Source organism: Lepidochelys kempii, chromosome 3 (assembly GCF_965140265.1).
Source record: "Lepidochelys kempii isolate rLepKem1 chromosome 3, rLepKem1.hap2, whole genome shotgun sequence".
NCBI lineage: Eukaryota > Metazoa > Chordata > Testudines > Cheloniidae > Lepidochelys > Lepidochelys kempii.
The window spans coordinates 5,359,505-5,382,561 of record NC_133258.1 but is presented as its reverse complement, the minus strand read 5'-3'; the positions used below and the strand labels follow the sequence as shown (position 1 = coordinate 5,382,561).

At 49.3% G+C, this 23,057-nt stretch overlaps 1 protein-coding gene across 3 annotated transcripts in view; it reads left to right on the top strand.

Annotated features, from left to right (window-relative positions):
- EPHX2 (epoxide hydrolase 2) overlaps positions 1-16,283 on the top strand; it is a 114,355-nt gene extending 98,072 nt beyond the window's left edge. For all 3 annotated transcript variants that reach the window (XM_073335538.1, XM_073335537.1, XM_073335539.1), the window contains 4 exons: positions 330-399; positions 3,356-3,436; positions 3,980-4,038; positions 15,128-16,283. In XM_073335538.1, coding sequence (XP_073191639.1) covers positions 330-399; positions 3,356-3,436; positions 3,980-4,038; positions 15,128-15,212 — 295 coding nt within the window. In that variant the 3' untranslated portion in view covers positions 15,213-16,283. The remainder of the gene's footprint in view (positions 1-329; positions 400-3,355; positions 3,437-3,979; positions 4,039-15,127) is intronic.
- The last annotated feature ends 6,774 nt before the right edge of the window (positions 16,284-23,057 follow it).

The following is a 23,057-nucleotide window of genomic DNA, read 5'->3' as shown; positions in this document are numbered from 1 at the left end:
TCCCAGGGAAGTTGTTGTAAGGCCCTCGGCTGTTTCATTTGCAAACAAACCGCTCTGTCCCCTGCCTGGGGCTCCTGAGAATCTCCCCACTGCGTGGAGGCCTTGCACGTGTTCCCAAGTGGATCCTAAGATGAACCACCATAGAAAGCCCAGCAAAGAGGGCTGTGGGGGGCCTGCCCTGGGGTCGCAAGGAAATACCAACTCAGCCAAAATCTCGGCCCGCCGATTCAGCTGCGCCTCCCCAAGGAATGCAGCAACTGAGAACGTCTCGGGGATCCCTACTAACGGTTTTAGTCCCTCCCACCTTTCTCTCTCTGTCTCACCCTTAGGAGACCGCTGAACTGGTACCGGAACATGCAAGCCAATTGGCAGTGGAGTCTCTCTGCAAAAGACAGGAAGGTGAGAGCGGATCCTAGTGCTGCTGTCCCTCGGCAGCTGCCTCTGGGCTCTGATCTCGGAGCAGGGGCCGGAGCTGGGTTCGCATTCTCCATCCCGGACCCTGGGCCACTCGCAGATGAGGGAACGTGCTGGGAGCAGCCCGCGGTGCAGAATTAACAGTAGTGTCGGAGAAAAAAACCAGAGTTCTCACTCTCGGGGTGGGTGCAGCAAATCGGATACACGTTATTACCTCAAGCAATTGCACAGAGGGAGAGAGTGCACTCGGACACAGGGTTTCCCCCACCTAGGCAGGTCTCTACAAGAAAACAATTAGAGCAAGTGTTTATACCTTTATTACAGACAATAATAAGCAACAACTGCATATTGTTTATACATATTCCTTCATGATCTCTTATTTTTCTTACCATTTCTCTTACAGTCTGCATTCTATTCTTATCTAATACAAGGTCACAACAGCCTCTTTCACAGTTGTTTTCCACTCGCTTTGCGCTATCCCCGCTGCTACAAATCTCACGTTATTAAAGCTAGAGTTAGCCTGACTCCTGCTCAATAGAGAGACCTGCATCCAAATTCCCTTTATCTACTTCCACAATAGCTTGGTAACAGGCGCTAGGCTCATCTGTCTATCCTCCTCTAGGCTTGCAGGCACATTGGGATCCGGCATCTGGAATGTCTGTGTTCTCTGCCAGAGGCAAAGTGTTGGCAAAGGGCAGGGTGCCCTTCGTGGTACCCCCATGTGGGAGCCTGACCTGGGGATCCTGTGGGTCTGTGGGTCATCCCGCAGTTGGGACTGAGACACACCCATCCCCACTCAGTACATCCCATGGAGTGAACTGGCAACTGGTTCCTTCTCAGCCTCTAGGAGCATTGTGTCTATTCCCCCAGGGGCTCCTTTCCACGCAAGAAAGGAAAAGTTTCCAGAGGGTGAGAATATGGGGCTGTGGAGGGCTGAAATCCCTGTCACCTGGTCAAAACACCCGGAGTCAACCATCCTCCACTGGCCAGGAGCGGGACGGGGTGCTGCAGTAGGTTATGGACTTAGGGCCAGATTTGTAAAGGTACTGCGATGCCTGCTTTAGGTACCTAAATACCTTTAAGAATCTGCCTGACCACCCCAGCAGGATTTGAACACAGTCCCAGAATTTGCTTTCAGCAGTTGCCAAACTGCCCTGCCGCAGTGCCCGGTGTTGTTCTGCCCCTTCTTGCTTTCCCTTATTCTCCACGCCGGAACTTGGGGTCAGCCTGGCTGTGCTCGGAAGAACAGGAGTTGGCACTCATGCAGCCCTCTTCCTCCGGAAATCTCAAAATGCTTTACAGAGCTGGGGAAACTGAGGCACAGAGAAGTGAGGTGGCATGACAAGGTCTCACAGCAGTTCTGTACTCTAACCACTCAGCGAGGCTGCCTTCGCAAGAGGGCAGTACCAGCCACCCAAAGGGCACTGAGCGGTTAACCAACTGGCTGGAGCAGTGAATGCGCCGGCATGCGCCGGCTCTGTGACCTCGCTTCCTTTTCAGTCTCAACAAATATAAACGACAACTCTTGAGTTCATGGGTGGCCTCTAGCCTAGGGCACTTCCTCCACTGCAGATCAGCTGAGGCATTGATTGGCTGGGTCGTGATTTATATTAGACAGTGGTCATGTCCCAGCCGTTCTCCCTCGCCCCCAGGGCAGTGTGTGACAGCATGTCCCTCTGGGGTTCTGGTCTTGCTTGCATTGTCCCTGCCCTGCTCTCTTTGGGTCAGCAGCTACCCTGGGGAATTCAGAGAAGAGGGACAGAAAAGGGTCATTAGAGCCCAGCTACTCCCTCTGTCCAGCTGTTTTCTCAGGGCTGGTTGACGCGGGAGGTCAGGCTGGTTGGTCAGCGTGGTCTCAGATCGAGGAATGATCGTTTGGGGCCAGTGCAGAATTGCTCTCTACAGTCTGTCTGCTGGTGCTCTGGCTGGGATGGCCACAGGGCTTGGATGGGCATAAATTGTCCTAACTGGGGCAGTTCAAAAGGGCTCCTTGTACCTCCGGATGGGCGAGCATCCCCGAGTGATTTCCTGTACAGTAGAGCAGAAATGCCTGCCAAGGTCGCAAAGCTTTGGGGCTTCAGCCTGTAGCTCTCCCTCAGGGGCGGTGGGTATCAAAGCCTCTCCTAACCCATGCTGCAGCCCCACCCACACTTCCCCTCTCCCCTGAAGCCAGTGAGGGCTCAGATCCAGCTGGTGGCCTGGAGCTCGGGGCTTCGAGCAGCCAGTGGCCTGGGGGTCGGGGCGGGTGGGCCAGGGCTCCTCCATCCGCAGGGGTGGGGGCGGTTGGGGCTCTCATAGGTGGGGGGGGGCAGGGCCTTGGGAGGTGGTGGGGGGGCAGAGGACTAGCCTCCCCGAAGGGGGGTGGTTCACGCGCCGCCCATGCTCTCCATACACCGGATAACTGGATTGAAATTCAAGTGTGGTTATCTGCAAAGGAGCAATTGCAACAAGCCCTGGGGCTCCCCTTCTGCAGGTGTTTCATGCGCACCATTGTGCGTGGCCTTTGGGCAGCGCATCATCACCTGGGGAGGGAGGCAGGCAGGCAGCAGAGTGGGACAGCCAGGTGGCAGGGCTGCCACTTCTCCAGACTCACTGCCGTGTGGCAGCCCCTGGCTCTCCCAGCTCCTGTCCCTGCCGTGGCTTGTAAAGGCCTGTTGGTCTGAGAGCAATCCACTCTCCCTAGCCGTGTTCCCCGTCCTTGCAGTTCTGGGCTCCTAAGGTGGTGCAGGAGGCCACGCAGTGAGCCGGGCAGCTGCCAGGTAACCACAGTTCTTGTCCCCTGCCCACCGCACTCCCCTGGAGTCCAGGCGAGTCTGCCCCACTCCGCACTGCTGGTAGTGGCTATTGATCGCTACCCCGCTGGGGAAGGAGATGGTTTACAGAGCGGACGATTTGATCTGGGGGCGTCTCGTTTCCTAGCCCTGTCTTGATCCCCCTGCAGATCCTGGTTCCAGCTTTGATGGTTACTGCTGGGAAGGACTTTGTTCTCCATCCTAAGCTGAGTAAAGGCATGGAGGAGTGGGTAAGTGATCACCCTTATCCACCCTGATAAGACGCTGCCTGATGGCGTCCTGGTTCCCCGGCGGCCAGGGATCTCCAGTGTCGTTGGGCTGACGTCGGTTCCCTCAGACTCCGTCCCAGTTGAATGCATCCTTCGTAAGTGGCTCATGCTTCACGTGTGAAGCAACTGTGGGGAGTTCCCAGAAGCAGGAGGGCCTTGAACCAAAGCCTGCAGCTTCCTTGACTAACGAGCTGCATAAATCCCGTAAGCTGTGCCAGCTGAGAAGGGCGATCAGACCTCATACTTCAGGCCACATGCAGGGGTCAGGCCGAAATGCTCTTCGAGCTAGGTATAGCACCACACACCAGGGCCAGGGAGTTGACCTTCCTCTCAGGCGTCAGGAATTGGCCACCGCTGGGGTCATGGTGCCAGGCTCGATGGGGCTGATCCCATACGGCCGGTCCTAAGCAGCAACCTGTTCTAAAAGCCTTTGTACCTTTGAGGGGCACGGCAGCCTCTCTGGAGCGAAACCGTGTCTCATTGTTCTTCTGCACCTCTGTCCAGATTCCCCAGCTGACCCGGGGCCACATTGAAGAGTGCGGACACTGGATTCAGATGGAAAGGTACCTCATGCACAGCGGGGGCGGGTTGGCGAGCGGTTAAAGACCCGCTGGGGGCCTGAATGTAAGCGCTGCTTGGAAGCCAGCTCTCGCTCCAGTGACCTTGCACAGAGCGAGCTTTCGGCAAGTCTAAATAGGTGTGGTGAGGGAGTGGGGCGCCGTGGCTGGTGTTTGCTAAAGGCTCGGATGGGTCTGGTGACTGAGAACGCTCGCAGCCCTGCAAGCGGAGCTAGTAAGGGCAGTCAGCTCTTGTGGTCTGATCCGTGAACTGATTTGCCCACAGGGATCATCATGGATTATTGCCCCTGCACCCCCGGCTCGATGATGAAGCCTTGTGCAATTAGCTAAATGAATTAGTGACAAGTATGAGCCTATGCTGGAGGGACCAGACCAAATGGGTCATGGCAGATCACTGCGTATTTGGCTCTGATTTTCAGTGGGCTGAGCGCCCCCAGCTCCCATTGACTTCAGAGGGAGCCAGGGTGGCTCAGCACCTCCATGAATTAGGCCTGTGCATATGGCAGCATTACCGCCCGGGGCCACAACACAGCTCCTGACTTTGCCGCGAGCCTTCGTCTTCATCCCATGGCCCAGCACAAGAATTCGGAGAGGCTACCCCCACCGAGCCAGCTGCTGCGGCACTTAGGCAAAATCCCCCGGTGAGGTCAATGGAGGTTCTGCCTGCATGGGGACTGTTGGATTTGACCCCAAATGCACGTCCCGCCCACCAGCTCACAAGAGCGTTCATTACCGCCCCGGTCGTGCCGCACGGGGAGCTCCCCTGGGCTGCAGGGCAAGTCTTCAGTGACATCAGCCCAGCTGGGACCTCCGGCAGCTCGTGTGCGATCCAAGCATCCCTGCCTTACTGTGCTGCAGCTTCCAAGCTTGTCCTCTGGCAGCTTGCGATTGTGTAAAGAATGGTGCGGTCCAGCCCGCTGGGGGGCGTGGGGTTTTTTTATGAGCTCTATTAAAGTAGCCTCATTAGCTTAGCCCATGTCCTCAGCTGGCCCTTATTTCAACACAAGTAATTATCAGCGAAAGAGAGCCAAAGATGAGCCAGGCTGGGAGGGATCGTCTCACAAGAACGGATTAGAACAGCTAAGTGTGTGCGGCTCACATACCCAGTGACGGAGAGGCAATTACCATCAGCATCTCCAGGTCACTGGAGGGGGAAGGGAATTGTGGACGGTGAGGCAAGCGGGCCTGAGCCGGAGTCATGGGGGTTCGTTAGGAAAAGGCAAAACTTAGTCAAAGTTCAACCTATACATTCTGTGGTCCTTATATGGCCCCTTTTACTGGAGTGTCTGAGTACCCCAGTCGCGAGCATTGTGAACTGGTGGGTGCTCTCCGGCCCCGGGGAGTTCAGACAGTAATTGAGGTACTAATATTTATCAAAAGGACTGTGTCACTATTTAATGTATCCTGATCTACACCCAAAGTCTCTAGTTCTCTTACCTCTCTGGCAAGGCCTCAGTTTCCAGGGGAGGCTTCTGCACCGAGGGTCTAGGAGGAGTGTGAATGGCAAATTCAATTTGACTTTCGTTTAGCAATAAACCATTATACTACATTTCCCTCATGGAGTACGTTCTTGTCTCTGACACTGATTCCTCCTAGTGCAGGGTGAATGCATTTGAGGGGCTACTAGTAATGCTCCTGATATTTATGTCATGGGATGTGGGCTCCTCCAAATTCTCACAAGAATAGTGTATCTTAGCTCATCCATCCTTTATCGGACTACTTCATTTCTTCACATTCTTCCTCGGTATATTTTCCATTTTAAATAGGGGCCAGAATGGCCATCTCCAGGCTTTCTTCTAGGAAATGCAAACAAGTGTGCTGTATGCAGTGGATACAGGCACCCTTTCTGAAGTTTATGCTGCTTCTCTTCCCTAGAGCCTTAGAGAACGTGGGCACTAGCTACCGAGCTATGGATTTGTACTAACACTTAGCTCTACAGTCTGGAACACTGAAATGGTCTGCAAAGATCCTTCCTCTAAGAAATGGAAGCGTTACACTGTAAATTTAACAGCTGTAAAGAGTTCATAGACTTGGGAAGAGGGTGCATTTATTTCATTTTAATTGCACTGTCCTGATAGGGGCCAGTCTCCCAGGTGCTCTCGTATTAGAACCTGCCCCCCAAACCTAATACGTTTTCCCCAGCAGGTGCTGATCTTTTCTTCAACCCCTGCCCCTTTCTGCCCCTGTTTTTCCTTAGGTTCTGCTTCAGAGTGCATCCTTCCTCATCCTTCTCCCCCTCTTGCAAGGAACTGGGTCTGATTTATGTAGGCCCAGACACCCTCCACACACACACACACACACACACACACACACACACTGGCAGCAGTCTCTGAGAGGACTGGATAATTTGTCAGCTCCTTTTTTTCTTCTCTCCCTCCCAGCATGTGACCCTTCACTCTGTCACAAACATATTTATCTTCACACACCCCTGGGAGGGAGGGCGTGACTAGTATCTCCATTTTACAGATGGGGAAACTGAGGCACAGTGAGGTTAAGTGACTTGCCCAAGGTCACACAGGCAGTCAGAGTTGAGTTGAGCTCAAGTCTCTGCTGATCACCCTAACTGCTGGCCCATCCTTCCTCCCAAGGAGTTTGAGAAGCCATCTGCCTAGGGAAGTGGGGGGAGCACCATCACTTGGGATGTGTAAGACGTGCTAACCATATTGCTACCTCTACCGTCCCCTTCCACAAGAGCAGCGAGTTCTTTCTTCCCCTTAGCTGTTGCTGACTTTTAGCAGGACATTGCAGGTATTTGAAAGGGCCTGGCCCAAGCAAATAGAGACCCACAATGGGAGGTGGGGGCCAAAGGTGTAAATTAAAGGCTCCACCCTTTCTTTAATTTAAACCTTTATATCATTGGAAAGGAAACGACACAGCTGAGATTCCTTTACCCTTGCCCATCAGCCAGTGGGTGAAACCACCATCCCTAGGTCTCTGTCTCTTGTCTATGTAAGTCTCCATTCCGTTTCTCTCCTAGAGCTCAGCCCCACAGAAAGGATCCATCCTCCCAAATTACCCACCTACCCCTTCTTCATGCCCCAGAACCTCTGCACCTCTGAGAGAGAGCACTTCATCTTCTCCAGGGAGGCTTCTTGGGAAATAACTCCCCACTGACTGCTCATCCATGACTCCTTGAATTAAATCACGGGTCTGCCTGAATGTCAGAAAAGCTGTAAAAAAGCCGATAGACTGAAAGGCAGTTAAGTCAGCAGGCGCAATTGGATTTCTGCAAAGTGCATGTGTAATATGATAAATACTAACGGCCGATAGATAAATCTCTCTGCAGCACCACTTGAATCAGACTCGGTTTCTGCTGTTTTACAAGATAATATAAAATCTCTCGTCAACTAAATTGCAAGGTGGAATATTCTCCTGGCTTTACAGGGTACGAATGCCAGTGTTAGGAGTGCCTAGTGCAGTAAAGGTCAGAGTCGTTAGACAGTCCAAAGGCTGGAGAGAGATCAGTGCTGAATAATGTTACTTTCTATTAGCACGTATACCAGAACAGGCTCACACCTCTCTCGGCATGCACCGGCTGCCTGCAGAGTGGGTTTGTAATGGAAACTAGATTGTAGCGTTTTGTACTAAAGCGTAATAATTTATATGTGAGGTTTGAGTGCCTGATCCGAAGCTGCATGGAGCGCCTCCCATTGACAGGCCCAGAGAGCAGTGACGTTGCAGGAGAAGGATGTTAAGCAGAGACCACCTTGAAAAGAACCAGCAGAGGATTCGTTAGTTGCCTGCATGACTGTTGGAATGGATTGAAGAGCTTCCTCCACTTCCCTCTCCCCCAGGGCGGTTTGAATTATTTTGCCATGGGACCTAAACGCTCTTTAAATTTTGGGAGAGTTTGGATCCCATCTGATTTTCCCAACTGGTCTCACTGGGCCTGATTTGTCTTCTGGTGTAAAGCTGGGGTAACTCCATTCAAGTCAAGGCAGTTCCACTGGGATACAGGAGAGGAGAATTGGGCCCATAAGCATTATGTGACAGTGCATCAGTAAAGAGTTACAGCATTCACCCAGCGTTTTTTTGCTTTCAAAGACTAATTAGTCTCTGCTCCCAACTCCCCGTATGATAGACATTATAATCTTCATTCCACAGATAAGGCAGCGGAAGCAAAGAGAGATTAATTGGCTTGCATCAAGCCCCACACAGGTCACTGGCAGAGGTCTAGTCATGTTAGAACTCAAGGTTTCCTGGCTCCTTCTCCTTCAGTTCTGTATGCTCGCATGCACCCATGTGGAGTATCACACCTTGGTATGGTTGTATAGTTCACAAAAGCCCAATCACTGCACTGGAACGTGATTTTTTTCAAGTGTTCAGGTTGATTGCAAAACCAGGTTTCCTCAAATAAGACAAAGTGTGAGTTCCTCGTTCAGGATGACACACCAATCCCGATGAACTTCTGAAACAAAGCTGGGTTGGAGTCATTCACTGGCCAACCAGCATCTGTACCATCTCCTTGGGTGAAAACTTGCTTCTTCCTTAGTGTTCAAATAACTCAGGAATGTCAGAATGGATGTTTTCAAAACTTAAATGGTTCCATGGCTGTTTAATGTGATTACATCTTATTTATTTTGTTTCTCTCTTGCGCTCTGGCAGAAGTTCCTCATGTTGCAAACTCATCACATGTTTGCAGTTTAGTGGCTTCTGCTTGTCTCAGTTTCAAGCTCCCAACATGTAATTCTTGGGAAATCCCTTGAAAACTGCCTTGTGTATGAACCAGACTTCACACCAACTATGCTGACTGACACCATCTGAGGATTTGGCTCTAAAAGCTGAATTAAATAGAGAACTCTAGGATGCCAGCTACATGCAAAATGCAATCTTCAGGGGATTTCCCAAGGATTCCAGACATTGTGACAAGTTGAAGCTACGAAAGCACAAATTGTTGGTGAGCTTGCAACATGAGCTTGCAAAACCAGCAATCTGTACTCTTAGTATTCCCTAAATTGGTTTTTAACTGTGTGAAAGGGCAATGCTGACCTTGCTAGATCCCAATAGAGTAGATCAAAACATCACCTCAAAAATAACATTTATTTCTTGCTCGATGCTCTATTTGTGGGCTTTGTTCTCACCCCATGCCAGTCAGATCTGTAGAATAATCAACCAGCGGAAACCCTGTTCCTGGATACTTCAAACTCTACCAGATGAGGCACTGGCGAAGATAGTAGAAGGACCAGTTCTGCATTGATCAATGGTCAATATGACTTAGGAAAAGCTTTAGGTGCCGCAACTGGGGAGCTCAGGTGTTGGTGATAGACCCCAGTGTAAGGACCTGGATGTGGGGAGGGATAGCTCAGTGGTTTGAGCATTGACCTGCTAAACCTAGGGTTGTGAGTTCAATCCTTGAGGGGGCCATTTAGGGATCTGGGGCAAAAATTGGGGATTGGTCCTGCTTTGAGCAGGGGGTTGGACTAGATGACCTCCTGAGGTCCCTTCCAACCCTATGATTCTGTCTATTCTATAGATAGATCTGGTGTCTAGTCCCAGTTCCTTGGGTGTGATTTAGGGCAAGTTTGTTAACGTACACGTGCCACAGTTGCTTCATCAGTAGAATGAAGATCAGCGTTGATGCTTAACTCGGGAGTGCTGTGAAACACTTGGGAGATCCTCAGCTGGAAGGTGCTGAACAAGTGACTGTTAATAACAGGTCTTTTCCGTCTTTAATTTCTCAGAGAAACTCTAACACCGTTCAGTCCACAAGCATTTGTTCTGAGGAGTGTTGACTCTTTGCTGAGCTAGCAGCTCTCACCATTTGTACTAGAAAGAGATTTTTTTTTAAAAATGCGATTAGAAACATGATTTAAAGGTCAAGGTTCCGTGCTGACATTTCTCTAACTGTATTAAATGCAACCTCTATTTACCACTCGGTCACTGGCCCCGCCAGCCATCCTGGAGCCAACATGCATGGACTACTGACAACAGATGTCAAAAAGCACTTGTATGAGAGAGCTACTATGTGATTGGCTAATGTGGAAGACAAGTGATCCTCTGAGCCAATCAACAAGCAGCCTTTTGATCATGGTCCAGTGAGTAATTCTGAGATACCAGCATCCGTCAGACAAAGGGGTGACATTATCTAGCACTGACAGGTTTCAGAGTTAGTCTGTATCAGCAAAAAGAACAGGAAGACTCCACAAAAGCTTATGCTCAGATAAATGTTAGTGTCTAAGGTGCCACAAGTCCTCCTGTTCTTATTATCTAGCACAGTCTCCCTCTGAGACTGGAGTCAGCAGAAGCGATGTCTGTCATCATCAGTGTCTATCACTGGAAATAAATACTTGGGGTTCACTCCATCTGGAGGCGATGCCCTGTCACTTTCCCAGTGACATTGTCTCTTGGGTGGTTCTTTTACTGACTGCTATCAAGATGTGCCCGGGACGTGGAAGATCATTCATATCCTGGGGGGAGGGGGAAAGGGCTGCTCGTTGAATTGTGGCTGTAGCAGATAATTAGACACCACCTTGCTCTCTCTCTTAATCCTGCTACTGAACTTGGCACCTTTCGCTTAAAGATTTCCTTTTGCTTTACAGCACTAGCTTGTCAACCCTCACTTGCACCATCTTTGCCATCCTGTGTTGACCACGCCACTCTGGGGTGGAGTGGGCTGCTGTAGCTGTTTGGCAGCGCTGCTATACCAGGCAGCACTGTAGGGTGGGAAATGAATCCCATATCCAAGGGGAATTTCAGGGAGGCAGAAGGGAATCACCCACACTGGAATTTGTTGCTTTCCTCTGATGTTGGCCACTGCTGAACAAGGTAGGCTGATTTGGTCTGTCTCAGATGTTTCCACAGCACCTCTCACCATGGTATCCAGGGACCAACCCATTAATGCAAATGTTCTGCTTCTCTTTGCATGAATCCTGGGTGTCTCCAAAAGGAGGTGTTCAAAGCCTAGGAGGTAAAGGAGCCTTCAACACCCAGTTCACTGACCTATTTTTGACAATCACCGGGACTGTGACCATCTTACGGGCCTCACAGTTCAATCCTTGAAGAAAAATCACAGCCCAAGCTTTCCCCCACATACCGGCTGAGGTCACTGTGCCCTATTGCCAAGCATCGTTAGAGCCGAGCAGACCGAGCCCCCCGCACCTTTGTGTCTGTCACATGCATGTGTCTGCTTCTCACCACTGGATAAAATATCAAGTATCTGCATGGATGGGAACAAAATGATTGACTGGTTCGTACCGAGGAGACAGTAGGCACTGACAAGTGGGTCTTCCCCTTTGAAGACGTCTAGCAGGGTTGTGTTGGCTGATCCATTGGCCTGAAATGGATTTGCTGGAGGATTGATGCAGACCCCCTCCCATGCACATTCCAACTTGGATGAGAGGGAACAAAGGTCAGTGAGTTAATGCTGACCTGTGTTTCTCTACTGGGGAAAAAAGCCAGATGATGGATTCATATCACAGGATGAGGAAATACTTTCCAGTCCAGCAGTAACTCAGGAGGATGTTAAACAGCAGCTCCTAATGATATTAGACATTTTAAATTAGCAGCTCCAGATAACTTGCATCCAAGAGTTTTAGAAGAGCTGACCAAGGAGCTCACTGGTGTCAAAACTGGGATATGGATGGTCTGACCTAGCGGGTAGAACCAGGAGTCTGGGCTAGTGGTCGGAGCAGAAGTAGGGCCTGATAGTTTGAACAGGAATCAGGGGTCAAGCCAAGGGGTCAGAGCTGGCGTCGGAAACCAAGAGTCAAGTTGAAGATTGGAGCCAGAGTCAGGGATCAGGAGTCTAGCTGAAGATCGTAGCTGGCAGCTGGGATCAGGAATCAAGCTAAGGGTTAGAGCTGGGACCAATGCAGGGAATAAGAAAGAGCTATGTTGTAGCAGAAGACTGGGTACTACCAAGTTGCACAGACAGCTTCCTAGAACTCCTTCCATGCTTAAATAGTGCACCTGGACCAATCAGAAGTTGGTGGGAGGTGCTACCAATCAGGCCCTCTGTGGATGGCACTTCCTGTGGTTCTTAGTCTCCCAGGCTTTATAGTGCTTTGATTGCCGCTCTGCCATGTGGTAGCATAGATGCTTCAGTTGCTCAGAGCCCTGCAGATCTGGGTTCTAGCCTGTTAGTCCCTCCAGTCTGGACCATTAGGGTTGATTTTTTTTCAATAAGTTGTCGTAACTCCCCTGGCCTTTAAAAAGGGTAAACAGGATGACCCAGGTAGTCTCAGACTTGTCAGCCTGGCATCGATCCTGGGCAAAACAATGGAGTGACTGATAAGGGACTCTAATAATAAGGGCAGAGCTCTTCTTGACCTGCTGCTCACAAACTTGGAAGAATTAGTAGGGGAAGCAAAAGTGGATGGGAACCTGGGAGGCAGTGACCATGAGATGGTCGAGTTCAGGATCCTGACACAAGGAAGAAAGGAGAGCAGCAGAATATGAACCCTGGACTTCAGAAAAGCAGACTTTGACTCCTTCAGGGAACTGATGGGCAGGATCCCCTGGGAGAACAAGAGGGGAAAAGGAATCCAGGAGAGCTGGCTGTATTTTAAAGAATCCTTATTGAGGATGCAGGGACAAACCATCCCGATGTGTAGAAAGAAAATATGGCAGGCGACCACCTTGGCTTAACAGTGAAATCCTTGCTGATCTTAAACACAAAAAAGAAGCTTACGAGAAGTGGAAGATTGGACAAATGACCAGGGAGGAGTATAAAAATATTGCTCAGACATGCAGGAGTGAAATCAGGAAGGCCAAATCACACTTGGAGTTGCAGCTAGCAAGAGATGTTAAGAGTAACAAGAAGGGTTTCTTCAGGTATGTTAGCAACAAGAAGAAAGTCAAGGAAAGTGTGGGCCCCTTACTGAATGAGGGAGGCAATCTAGTGACCGAGAATGTGGAAAAAGCTAATGTACTCAATGCCTTTTTTTGCCTCTGTCTTCACGAACAAGGTCAGCTCCCAGACTACTGCACTGGGTAACACAGCATGGGGAGGAGGTGACCAGCCCTCTGTGGAGAAAGAAGTGGTTTGGGACTATTTAGAAAAGCTGGACGAGCACAAGTCCATGGGGCCGGATGCGCTGCATCCGAGAGTGGTAAAGGAGTTGGCGGCTGTGATTCAAGAGCCATTGGCCATTATCTTTGAAAACTCATGGCATCGGGGGAAGTCCCAGATGACTGGGAAAAGGCTCACGTAGTGGCCATCTTTTTTTTAAAAAAAAAAAAAAGGGAAGGAGGAGGATCCGGGGAACTACAGGCCAGTCAGCCTCATCTCAGTCCCTGGAAAAATCATGGAGCAGGTCCTCAAGGAATCAATTCTGAAGCACTTAGAGGAGAGGAAAGTGATCAGGAACAGTCAGCATGGATTCACCAAGGGCAAGTCATGTCTGACTAGTCTAATTGCCTTCTAAGATGAGATAACTGGCTCTGTGAATGAGGGGAAAGCGGTGGACGTGTTGTTCCTTGACTTTAGAAAAGCTTTTGACACGGTCTCCCACAGTATTCTTGCCAGCAAGTTAAAGAAGTATGGGGTGGATGAATGGACTATAAGGTGGATAGAAAGCTGGCTAGATCGTCGGGCTCAATGGGTAGTGATCAATGGCTCCATGTCTAGTTGGCAGCCGGTATCAAGCGAAATGCCAAAAGGGCTGGTTTTGTTCAATATCTTCATTAATGATCTGGAGGATGGCGTGGATTGCACCCTCAGCAAGTTTGCATATGACACTAAACTGTCAGAAGAGGTAGATACGCTGGAGGGTAGGGATAGGATACAGAGGGACCTAGACAAGTTAGAGGATTGGGCCAAAAGAAATCTGATGAGGTTCAACAAGGACAAGTGGAGAGTCCTGCACTTAGGACGGAAGAATCCCATGCACCGCTACAGACTAGGGACCGACTGGCTAAGCAGCAGTTCTGCAGAAAAGGACCTAGGGGTGACAGTGGACGAGAAGCTGGATATGAGTCAGCAGTGTGCCCTTGTTGCCAAGAAGGCCAATGGCATTTTGGGATGTAGACGTAGGGGCATTGCCAGCAGATCGAGGGACATGATCATTTCCCTCTATTCGACATTGGTGAGGCCTCATCTGGAGTACTGTGTCCAGTTTTGGACCCCACACTACAAGAAGGATGTGAAAAAAATTGGAAAGCGTCCAGTGGAGGGCAACAAAAATGATTAGGGGGCTGGGGCACATGATTTATGAGGAGAGGCTGAGGGAACTGGGATTGTTTAGTCTACAGAAGAGAAGAATGAGGGGGGATTTGATAGCTGCTTTCAACTACCTGAAAGGTGGTTCCAAAGAGGATGGATCTAGACTATTCTCAGTGGTAGCGGATGACAGGACAAGGAGTAATGGTCTCAAGTTGCAGTGGGGGAGATTTAGGTTGAATATTAGGAAAAACTTTTTCACTAGGAGGGTGGTGAAACACTGGAATGCGTTACCTAGGGAGGTGGTGGAATCTCCTTCCTTAGAGGTTTTTAAGGTCAGGCTTGACAAAGCCCTGGCTGGGATGATTGAGTTGGGGATTGGTCCTGCTTTGAGCAGGAGGTTGGACTAGATGACCTCCTGAGGTCTCTTCCAACCCTGATAGTCTATGATTCTATGATAACAAAGAATTTAAAGGAGGGTAATAATTAATGCCAGTAAACATGGATTTATAGAAAATAGATTTTGTCCAATTCATTTTCTGAAGAGATTACAAGTTTGGTTGATAAAAGCAGGAGTGTTGATGTAATAGTATTCGGTAGGGCATTGGACTTGGTACAATGCTTTGATTGAAAAATTAGAACAATAAAATAATTAACGTTCTGTTTAGTCAAAAAGGCATTTTTGGGTCAAATTTTCAGCCTCTTCTAATTGGCAGCCTGCATTTTCCCCACGTTAATGCCACTTTTTATTAACAACTGGCGGTAACGAGGTATCATTTTCTTCTAAACTTTCCATGGGAAATAATATTTCCCCACAGCAAAGCAGGACAGCTGTGAAATCTGTTGGGCTACGGAGCAGTCTCCCTAGGAAATGGATGGAAGCCTAATTCCTTGGGACGTGAAACTAGGCTGGAGAAAGCACAGTAAGGAGTATTCCTAGCTTCACGGAGTGTTTTTGTGTTTTTGTTTTTACAGGGCAGCTGATCTGAATAAGATCCTCATCAAGTGGCTAGAGGATGTTCACGACAATTCTTTGCTGCAGAAGATTTCGAAACTCTGAATTTGCCCTTGGAAGATTTCAACCTCCAGCTTCCTGCTTCATTTGAGTATCTTGCTGCTTGTGCAATGGTGTGGGCCCTGCCAGTTTCGTACTGGGGGCAGCTGCACTCCCTATAAGCTAGGTTTTGCCTCTGGGTTTTGGTTTTCAAGCTAGCCAGCGGAAAAGGTGGGGAAGCCTGGGCCCAGCGAGCCACATCAAGCAGGATAACGGCCTTTCTTTTCGCTTGCGTCTGAATGCAAGCATCTCAGCGAGGGATTTTAGCATCAGGCTCTGATTTGAGGCAGTTCTCCTGCATGTGTTGTGATGTAAGACACTGACCTCTCCCAGCAAATGAGGAGGCCAAATCAAAGTCTGAAAGCCGCAGGGAGCAGTAAATCGAGAGTCGTTATATACTTAGCAAATAACGTAAACTGCAGAAAAATAGAGGGGCCAGGCGGGGCAGGGGAGGAAATTCCCTGGCTAGGAAGTGACTGAGCATTTCAAGCTAGGAAATAGAGTTTAGAGGGGATGGGTGACTTCCCAAGTGCCTCCTAAATCTACAGCTAATTCAGTTAGTAATGATTCTGAACCACTCATCTGAAACCCTGTAAATGTTTTGTAGGGTTAAGCTTCCACCTCTGGCATTCAAACTCACTGGTCTGGGTTTGGTTGGCTCGGCCCCCAAACCAGAAAGGCCTGTTTTCTAGTTCAGACATGGCCAATGCCTTTGCGATAAGAGATGAGTGAAGGAGTTTTTTGTCCCATGAAATCTCCTGAAAGCAGCTAGCGCCCCTTGATGTCCACTGTTCAGATTGGAGACCAGTGATGTCAGTTCTGACCTGGCCGCCTGCCCAAACCTTGGACCCTGGCCAGCTGCTAGTCAAGCCCTAAGTGCTGCCTTGCTTGGGCACGAGTGTTTATTTTCCTTGTGATTGAGGCTTTTGTTGTCAATTTAAGCTGTACATTTGAGGGTTTCATACGGGGTTGGCTGGATACTAATCGCTCTTTTATGCTGCTTTGAAAACTCACTTCTGCTTTTATTATTTCAAGCGTCTTTTGTAAACCAGCAACTGAAATAAATCACAGAATTGATTTCATGGCATCCAGTGTTCTTCCAGGTGGGCCCCGGTTATGTTCATGCTGGTGGAGATGCTTTGTAAGGCGTGTTTGCAGTAATTGTCACCCCTCAGTGCTTTTGGAAGATGCTCAGTGGGGTTAACAGTGGAACCCAATGGATAACCCCACAGATTCAAAGGCATCCTTTTCAGAAGGGAGCCTTGCTGCAAGCCAGAAATGGGGTGGGGTGTTCTCTTGAGGTGAGTAAGTGTTGTTGTGCTCTGAAAATGAGGGACTAATAACACAAAGCTTTCAACTGGAATCTAGATCTCCGCTCTCCTTCCCATAACAAGAACGGCCATACTGAGTCAGACCAAAGCTCCATCGAGCCCAGTCTCCGGTCTTCCGACAGTGGCCAATGCCAGGTGCCCCAGAGGGAATGAACAGAACAGGGAATCAAGTGATCCATCCCCTGTCACCCATTCCCAGCTTCTGGCAAACAGAGGCTAGGGATACCGTCCCTGCCCATCCTAGCTAAGAGCCATTGATGGGCCTATCCTCCATGAACTTACCTAGTTCCTTTTTGAACCCTGTCATGGTCTTGGCCTTCCCAACATCCTCTGGCAAGGAGTTCCACAGGCTGGCTGTGCGTTGTGTGAAGGAATTCGTCCTTTTGTTTGTTTCCGCCTCCAGCCTGCCCCATAAACAACCCTGCACCTCTGATCATCTGTTCCACACTCACAGCTGTGTCGCTGCACCTGGGTCCTGACTTGCAGCCCCCCTGCTATTCCTGCAAGTGTGTGCACCGCACAGTCACGTAGGGTGTGTTTACCCTGCAGCTGTGAGCGAGCCGTCCAGCCTGGCAGACAGACTTGCACTAGCGTGTAAAAAGTAGCAGTGTGAACAGTGCAGCTCCGGCAGAGACTCAGGTTAGCCACTCGAGCTCAGCCCAACGGGGCTGGGTGGGGTGGGGTGGGCTTGGACTCAGGGCGGGGGCTAACCCAAGCCTCTGCCAGAGCCGCAACGTTGGGGTGGGCAAACTACGGCCTGCGAGCCGTTTTAAACCGGCCCGCAAGCCTCACCACGCGGCTCGGCGGCACTCCGGCTGGGGTGCTGGGTCGGGGGCCACACCATGCTTGAGGTAAGTGCTGCTTGGAGCCTGCACCCCTCAGCCTCTCCCGATGCCCCAACCCCTTGCCGCAGCCCTGATCCCCCTCCTGCCCTCTGAATCCCTCAATCTCAGCCTGGAGCACCCTCCTGCACCCCAAACCTCTCATCCCCAGAGCCTGCACCCCCACCCCAATTTCGTGAGCGTTCACGGCCCGCCATACGATTTCTATTCCCCGATGTGGCCCTCGGGCCAAAAAGTTTGCCCACTCCCGCACTACAGTCATTCTGCCAATGTTTAGCCTGCGAGCTCGAGCAAAGTCATGCAGGTCTGTCTAGCTGCTCTCGCAGGCACATGGCTAACTGCAGGGTAGACGTACCCAGAGACCTCCGATTTCAGTAGGAGACGAGTGTAAAAAAACATTTTTCTCTCTCTCCTGCCCAGGTTTCTAATTGCTCTCGGCGTCCTCTGTTACGTGAATGCCTTTGCCAGTATTAGCTGTGCTGTGTTTTGCAGCATCTGTGCGCTTCGTTATTGTGCTTTGTACTTCCACTTACAGCTCTTTAGTGAAGGCAAAACCAGCGATCATTTAGCCTGCATTCTGCTAGCATCGGTGCAATGGGATTTCAAGTAGGCGAAAGGACGGTGTCTTCATGGTAAGCTGGAGATGAGTGACCCATTATGTAAAGAATCAAAGGCGCAGAGCCATGGGGCTGCGTTTGCTGATGGCCTCTCATCAAGGGGAAGTAATTTTTTCCATTCCGTGATGCCAGCTCCTAAAGGATCCCTGGAGTTTGATCTTAGTTCTTTTTCTCTTCCAACCCACTTGCTGTTGAATGCCACAGGCTCAATAATTGACTGCAAAACTGTTCCACACACACTTTCTACTCTCTCCATCACCGGAATATTTAGGCATGTTCCAGCAATGTGTTAAAAATTGTGATTGACAGCCGGCTGGCGGTGGTCTCTCTGATCCAGCTAGAGACCTCATTAGTAATCGTCTGGGGGTGAAAACTGTCAGATTGGGTCGCTTCAGGATGACTTCAGACATCAAGGCTCAAATCCTCAAAGATATTTAGGCTCCTAATTTCCATTGATGTGATTGGAAGTTCGGAACCTAAATACGCTGGAGGCGATAGGCCCCAAGTGCCTGCCCAAAGAAAATCAGAGAAGATACAGCAGGGTCAAACGGGGGTGAGACAGATCGTGGCTCCTTTCTGATGTTCCTGTGCCACGACAAAGCCCTGCAGTGCGCCGCCCCAAATGGAGACTGCCGACACCATGAATGTGCCACGTTGTAGGGTACTAGTAAGCGAAGGGCACCTGGGATTTGAATAAGGGGATTTTTCCCTGCTCAGCCGACACTTCCGGGCTGCCCCAAATGGCAATAGCCTGCTCAGCTGTCATTCAAACCAGCTGTTGGAGCTGGTTGTTTGGAAGACAGGGGAATTGCTCCCCGCTGCCGTGTTGCTGATGAGGTAGATGGGTAGCACCCTGCCTGCCCATCCCAGAGGCCAGCGCTGCTCTCCCCTAGGAGAGAATAACCTTGGAGGTGCGCTCCCTTTCCACAGCTTCTGCCAGTTCTGTGGTGTTTTACAATGGGCTCACCCAGCCACAGTGACGGGATAAAAAGCCACCAACCCATTTCAGAGAAGCCACTGGATGTTACGGAGTTTCAGGCCTTGGATTTGGTTCAGAGGGATGAAAGCCAAGAGCTTTATACTGCACCTTCTGAACTACAAGGACTAGAGGCAGGTGTGGTGTCACCGCCCAAAGGAGAAATCCTGCACCTGTCGCCCAAGTTCCCAGGACTCCCCCAGCCCAAGTTCTGTGGCCTTGAGTCGAATCCTCAAAGGAGCAGGCGCCGGGGACGAATCTTTCCTGGACGCTCGACAGCAGCTACTGCGCTGCAGCATCTGAATTCTTAAAGGCAGAAAAGGAGTCAGAGCGAGACATGAACCCTGCTCATACGTCCCCCCGAGTCATTTATCCCTAATGCAGATGTCAATAGCTACCGATGGAGATACTTGTCTGATGGATTAGCCTGGCCCAGTTACCAGGGAAAGAGCTGTCAGGGCTTCATTTGTAAGGTGAGTCCAATGCAAGCTGCAGCCTGTGCTGGAGAAATGCAGCGTCCAAGGCTGCTGTTTAATAAGCATTTGCCTTCCCCTCGAACCAGCCATGGGGTTCATGTCAGGGACACAGCTGGGCTCGAGTTTCCACAGCAAGGATGTGAGGAGCAAGGAAGCCTTGAGACAGTTGTAATACAGAGCTGATTGCTGCCAGCTGACTGCCCGCTTGGGAGGAAGATCAATAAATGAAGCTTAAGAAAATGACGAGAGTCCATCCAGGAGGAAGATCCATCCCATCCTTGTCTGGGGTGGAGAGTAAAAAATGTTTGGCAAGGAGTTCCTGGTCTGATTTAGCCACAACCCACACCTCCCTCACCTAATACCACAGTTGAGGAAGAAGGCCGTACTGGTTAAAACACTGACCTGTTTAGAAGGGAAGTGAAGGCTATAAACAATTTTAAAAATTTATATATAGCACATGGAAGAAAGGGGAAGTTGATAAAAATAAGTATCAATCAGAAGCTAGGAACTGTAGAAAACTGATAAGGGAAGCAAAGGCACATAAGGAAAAATCTATGGCCTGCAGAGTTAAGGACAATAAGAAGTTTAAGTATATTAAGAACAAAAAGAATCTTAACAATGGTATTGGTCCATTATTAGAGGGAAGTGATAGAATTTTCAATAATAGTACCGAAGATGATGGTGATGATACCACTCTTCCTATTCCACTGTTATCTCAGATGGATGTTAAACCACAACTACTGAAGTTAGAAATTTTAAATCAGCAGGTCCAGATAATTTGCATTCAAGAGTTTTAAAAGAACTGGTTCAGGAACTCATTGAAAAACAGGTTTGGGGGAGTCCGTAAAGTAATCTATTTAATGCCCCATTAATCTGTTTTTCCTAAGGTATGGGTCACCAGGGTGGTTAAGGAAATACTTGAAGGACACAGATAAGGCCTTCCAATAAGTGACTGACCCAGGCAATATTCTTTTCCAAAGCAAGAAACCTTTTTATTGATAGGAATAATAATCCCTAGCACACTAATAATCTAAAACCATAAATCAGACACAGATCCCTTACTGGCGTTCTGAAAGCACAAATCCTTAAATGCAAGTTAAAGAGCATTCAAACCACAACATCATACAGGTGAAATGATTCTGAGTGCCACAATCTGTTACAGATGGCCAGTCTGTGAGAGATCACTCTCAGTACTTCTTAAAGTTATACTTTAACTTGTAAACATGTAAATTGCAATTAAAAGGCCCACACGTCTCGAGCATACACATACTAACACCATGCTACATTATACCATGCTCTTTCCACCCATAATTATAAGTGACAAGCTCACTCTGTGCCTTGAGTGGTTGTCAGCAGGCTAGTATAAGAAGAGCTGCAGGGCGTGAGGTTAGTTCCTTGCTGGAGCTGGAGGAGTGTGGATGGTGTGCCTGGCTGGCTGAGGGAGCTACAGGACCCTGGACAGGGCAGTGCTGGCAGAGACCAGAGGGGTGGGAGAACGCAAAGGAGCGCCAGGCTGGCTGCTGGGACTGAACCAGGACAAGGCCCCAAAGTAAGGGTGAAGAATGTGCTGGGGCCATGGGGAAGTGGCCCAGGGAATTGTAGCAGTGACACAGTTTATTTAAAGGGATATGGCACGGCTGCTCGCTATAGGGTCCTGGAGTAAAGGGTTCTCTTCCCCCCCCACCCCCGGGACAGTAGCCCGGACTTTGATACAGCCAAGAAGGGGAACTGAACTCTTTTAGGTTTCAGAGTAACAGCCGTGTTAGTCTGTATTCGCAAAAAGAAAAGGAGGACTTGTGGCACCTTAGAGACTAACCAATTTATTTGAGCATAAGCTTTTGTGAGCTACAGCTCACTTCATCAGATGCATACTGTGGAAAATACAGAAGATGTTTGTTTTTATACACACAAATCATGAAAAAATGGGTGTTTACCACTACAAAAGGTTTTCTCTCCCCCCACCCCACTCTCCTGTTGGTAATAGCTTATCTAAAGTGATCACTCTTCTTACAATGTGTATGATAATCAAGGTGGGCCACCTTGATTATCATACACATTGTAAGGAGAGTGATCACTTTAGATAAGCTATTACCAACAGGAGAGTGGGTTTGTGTGTGTGTGTGGGGGAGAAACCTGGATTTGTGCTGGAAATGGCCCACCTTGATTATCATACACATTGTAAGGAGAGTGATCACTTTAGATAAGCTATTAGCAGCAGGAGAGTGGGGTGGGGGGAGAGAAAACCTTTTGTAGTGGTAAACACCCATTTTTTTCATGATTTGTGTGTATAAAAACATCTTCTGTATTTTCCACAGTATGCATCTGATGCAGTGAGCTGTAGCTCACGGAAGCTTATGCTGAAATAAATTAGTTAGTCTCTAAGGTGCCACAAGTCCTCCTTTTCTTTGAACTCTTTTAGTGGCCCCAGCTCTTCAGGCCCCAGAGTGGTGAAGAGTTTCCGGGAAGGGAGCTGTTGGTGAGATGAGTCACTTCGCTGTTCCCGTCTTTGGTAACGAACAGATAAGGAAAAGCTTGCGCCCAGAGTTCAGCCGGAGGGTTGTTCTCCCGAGGAGAGGGGCTCCCAGGAGAGCTCCTAGGAAAGGAACTCAGGGAGGGATCTGCCAGATAGCTGCAGGAGGCCTGTCTGGGAGAAGAGTTGCAGTTAGCAGGAAAGTCTCGGCTCCAAGGATGGGAATCGAGGTTGAGTGTGACTGTGGGTAAAGGCCCTGGGTGTCAGACTGGTACACTCGGATGGCGTTTGTGTCCCGGATAAGCAGTCTGGGTGAACGTCTTGCTTGTCTTTTTCATTTCATTGGGGAATTAGCATAGCACCTGGACACAAGAGGGCATGGGGAGGAGTCCTGCACCTTTTACACTATTCAAATCCCCTGCTCCCTGTGACGTGCACCTTAAGGCAATTAACTACCAAACCTACTATGGCACTGACATGTCTGAGAAATACCGGTAACTGGAGAAATCTGAAAAGATTGAAAAAAAATGAATCTAGTACCAGCCTTCCAATAAGTAAATAAGAACAATCCTTGCAATTGTGGCTCTATAAATCTACCTCCTCCCCCTGTTACCCCCCGTTTTCAGAACCCACAGCAGTGGTAACTTAAAACTGTTTCACTCCAGGCGGTGTCCGGAATAAATCAGTCGGAACACAGCACGTCCGGCTGATGACAGATTGATGAAAGTAAGCATGCTCTAGCTAAAACTACTAATTATTAGATTTAAGCAGCATAAGCAATAGGTTTAGAACATCCCAAATAATTACCTAGAATCTGAGATGGTATTGAGTAATTAGCAGCAGGTCAGCGATGGCCTGTCGCTTCCCTGGTGGGGAGTATGATGTCAGAAATGTCTCTCTGGCTAGCTTCAGAGAACTGTTCAAAGTACACTCTATTATGTAGTCTTTTTATAACTAACTTTTGCAAATCACACAGCTCATAGTGACCCCTGCTGGGTCATCACTTCTCCTAACTTCAACAAACATTCCTAACCATCTTCGTCATAACAAGCTTCTCTGGCAAAGGCGCCCAAAACTCATTATTTTCTTTCAGCCTCAAATTGTTGCCTCTTTTCTCCCCTTCTACCATTAACAGAGAC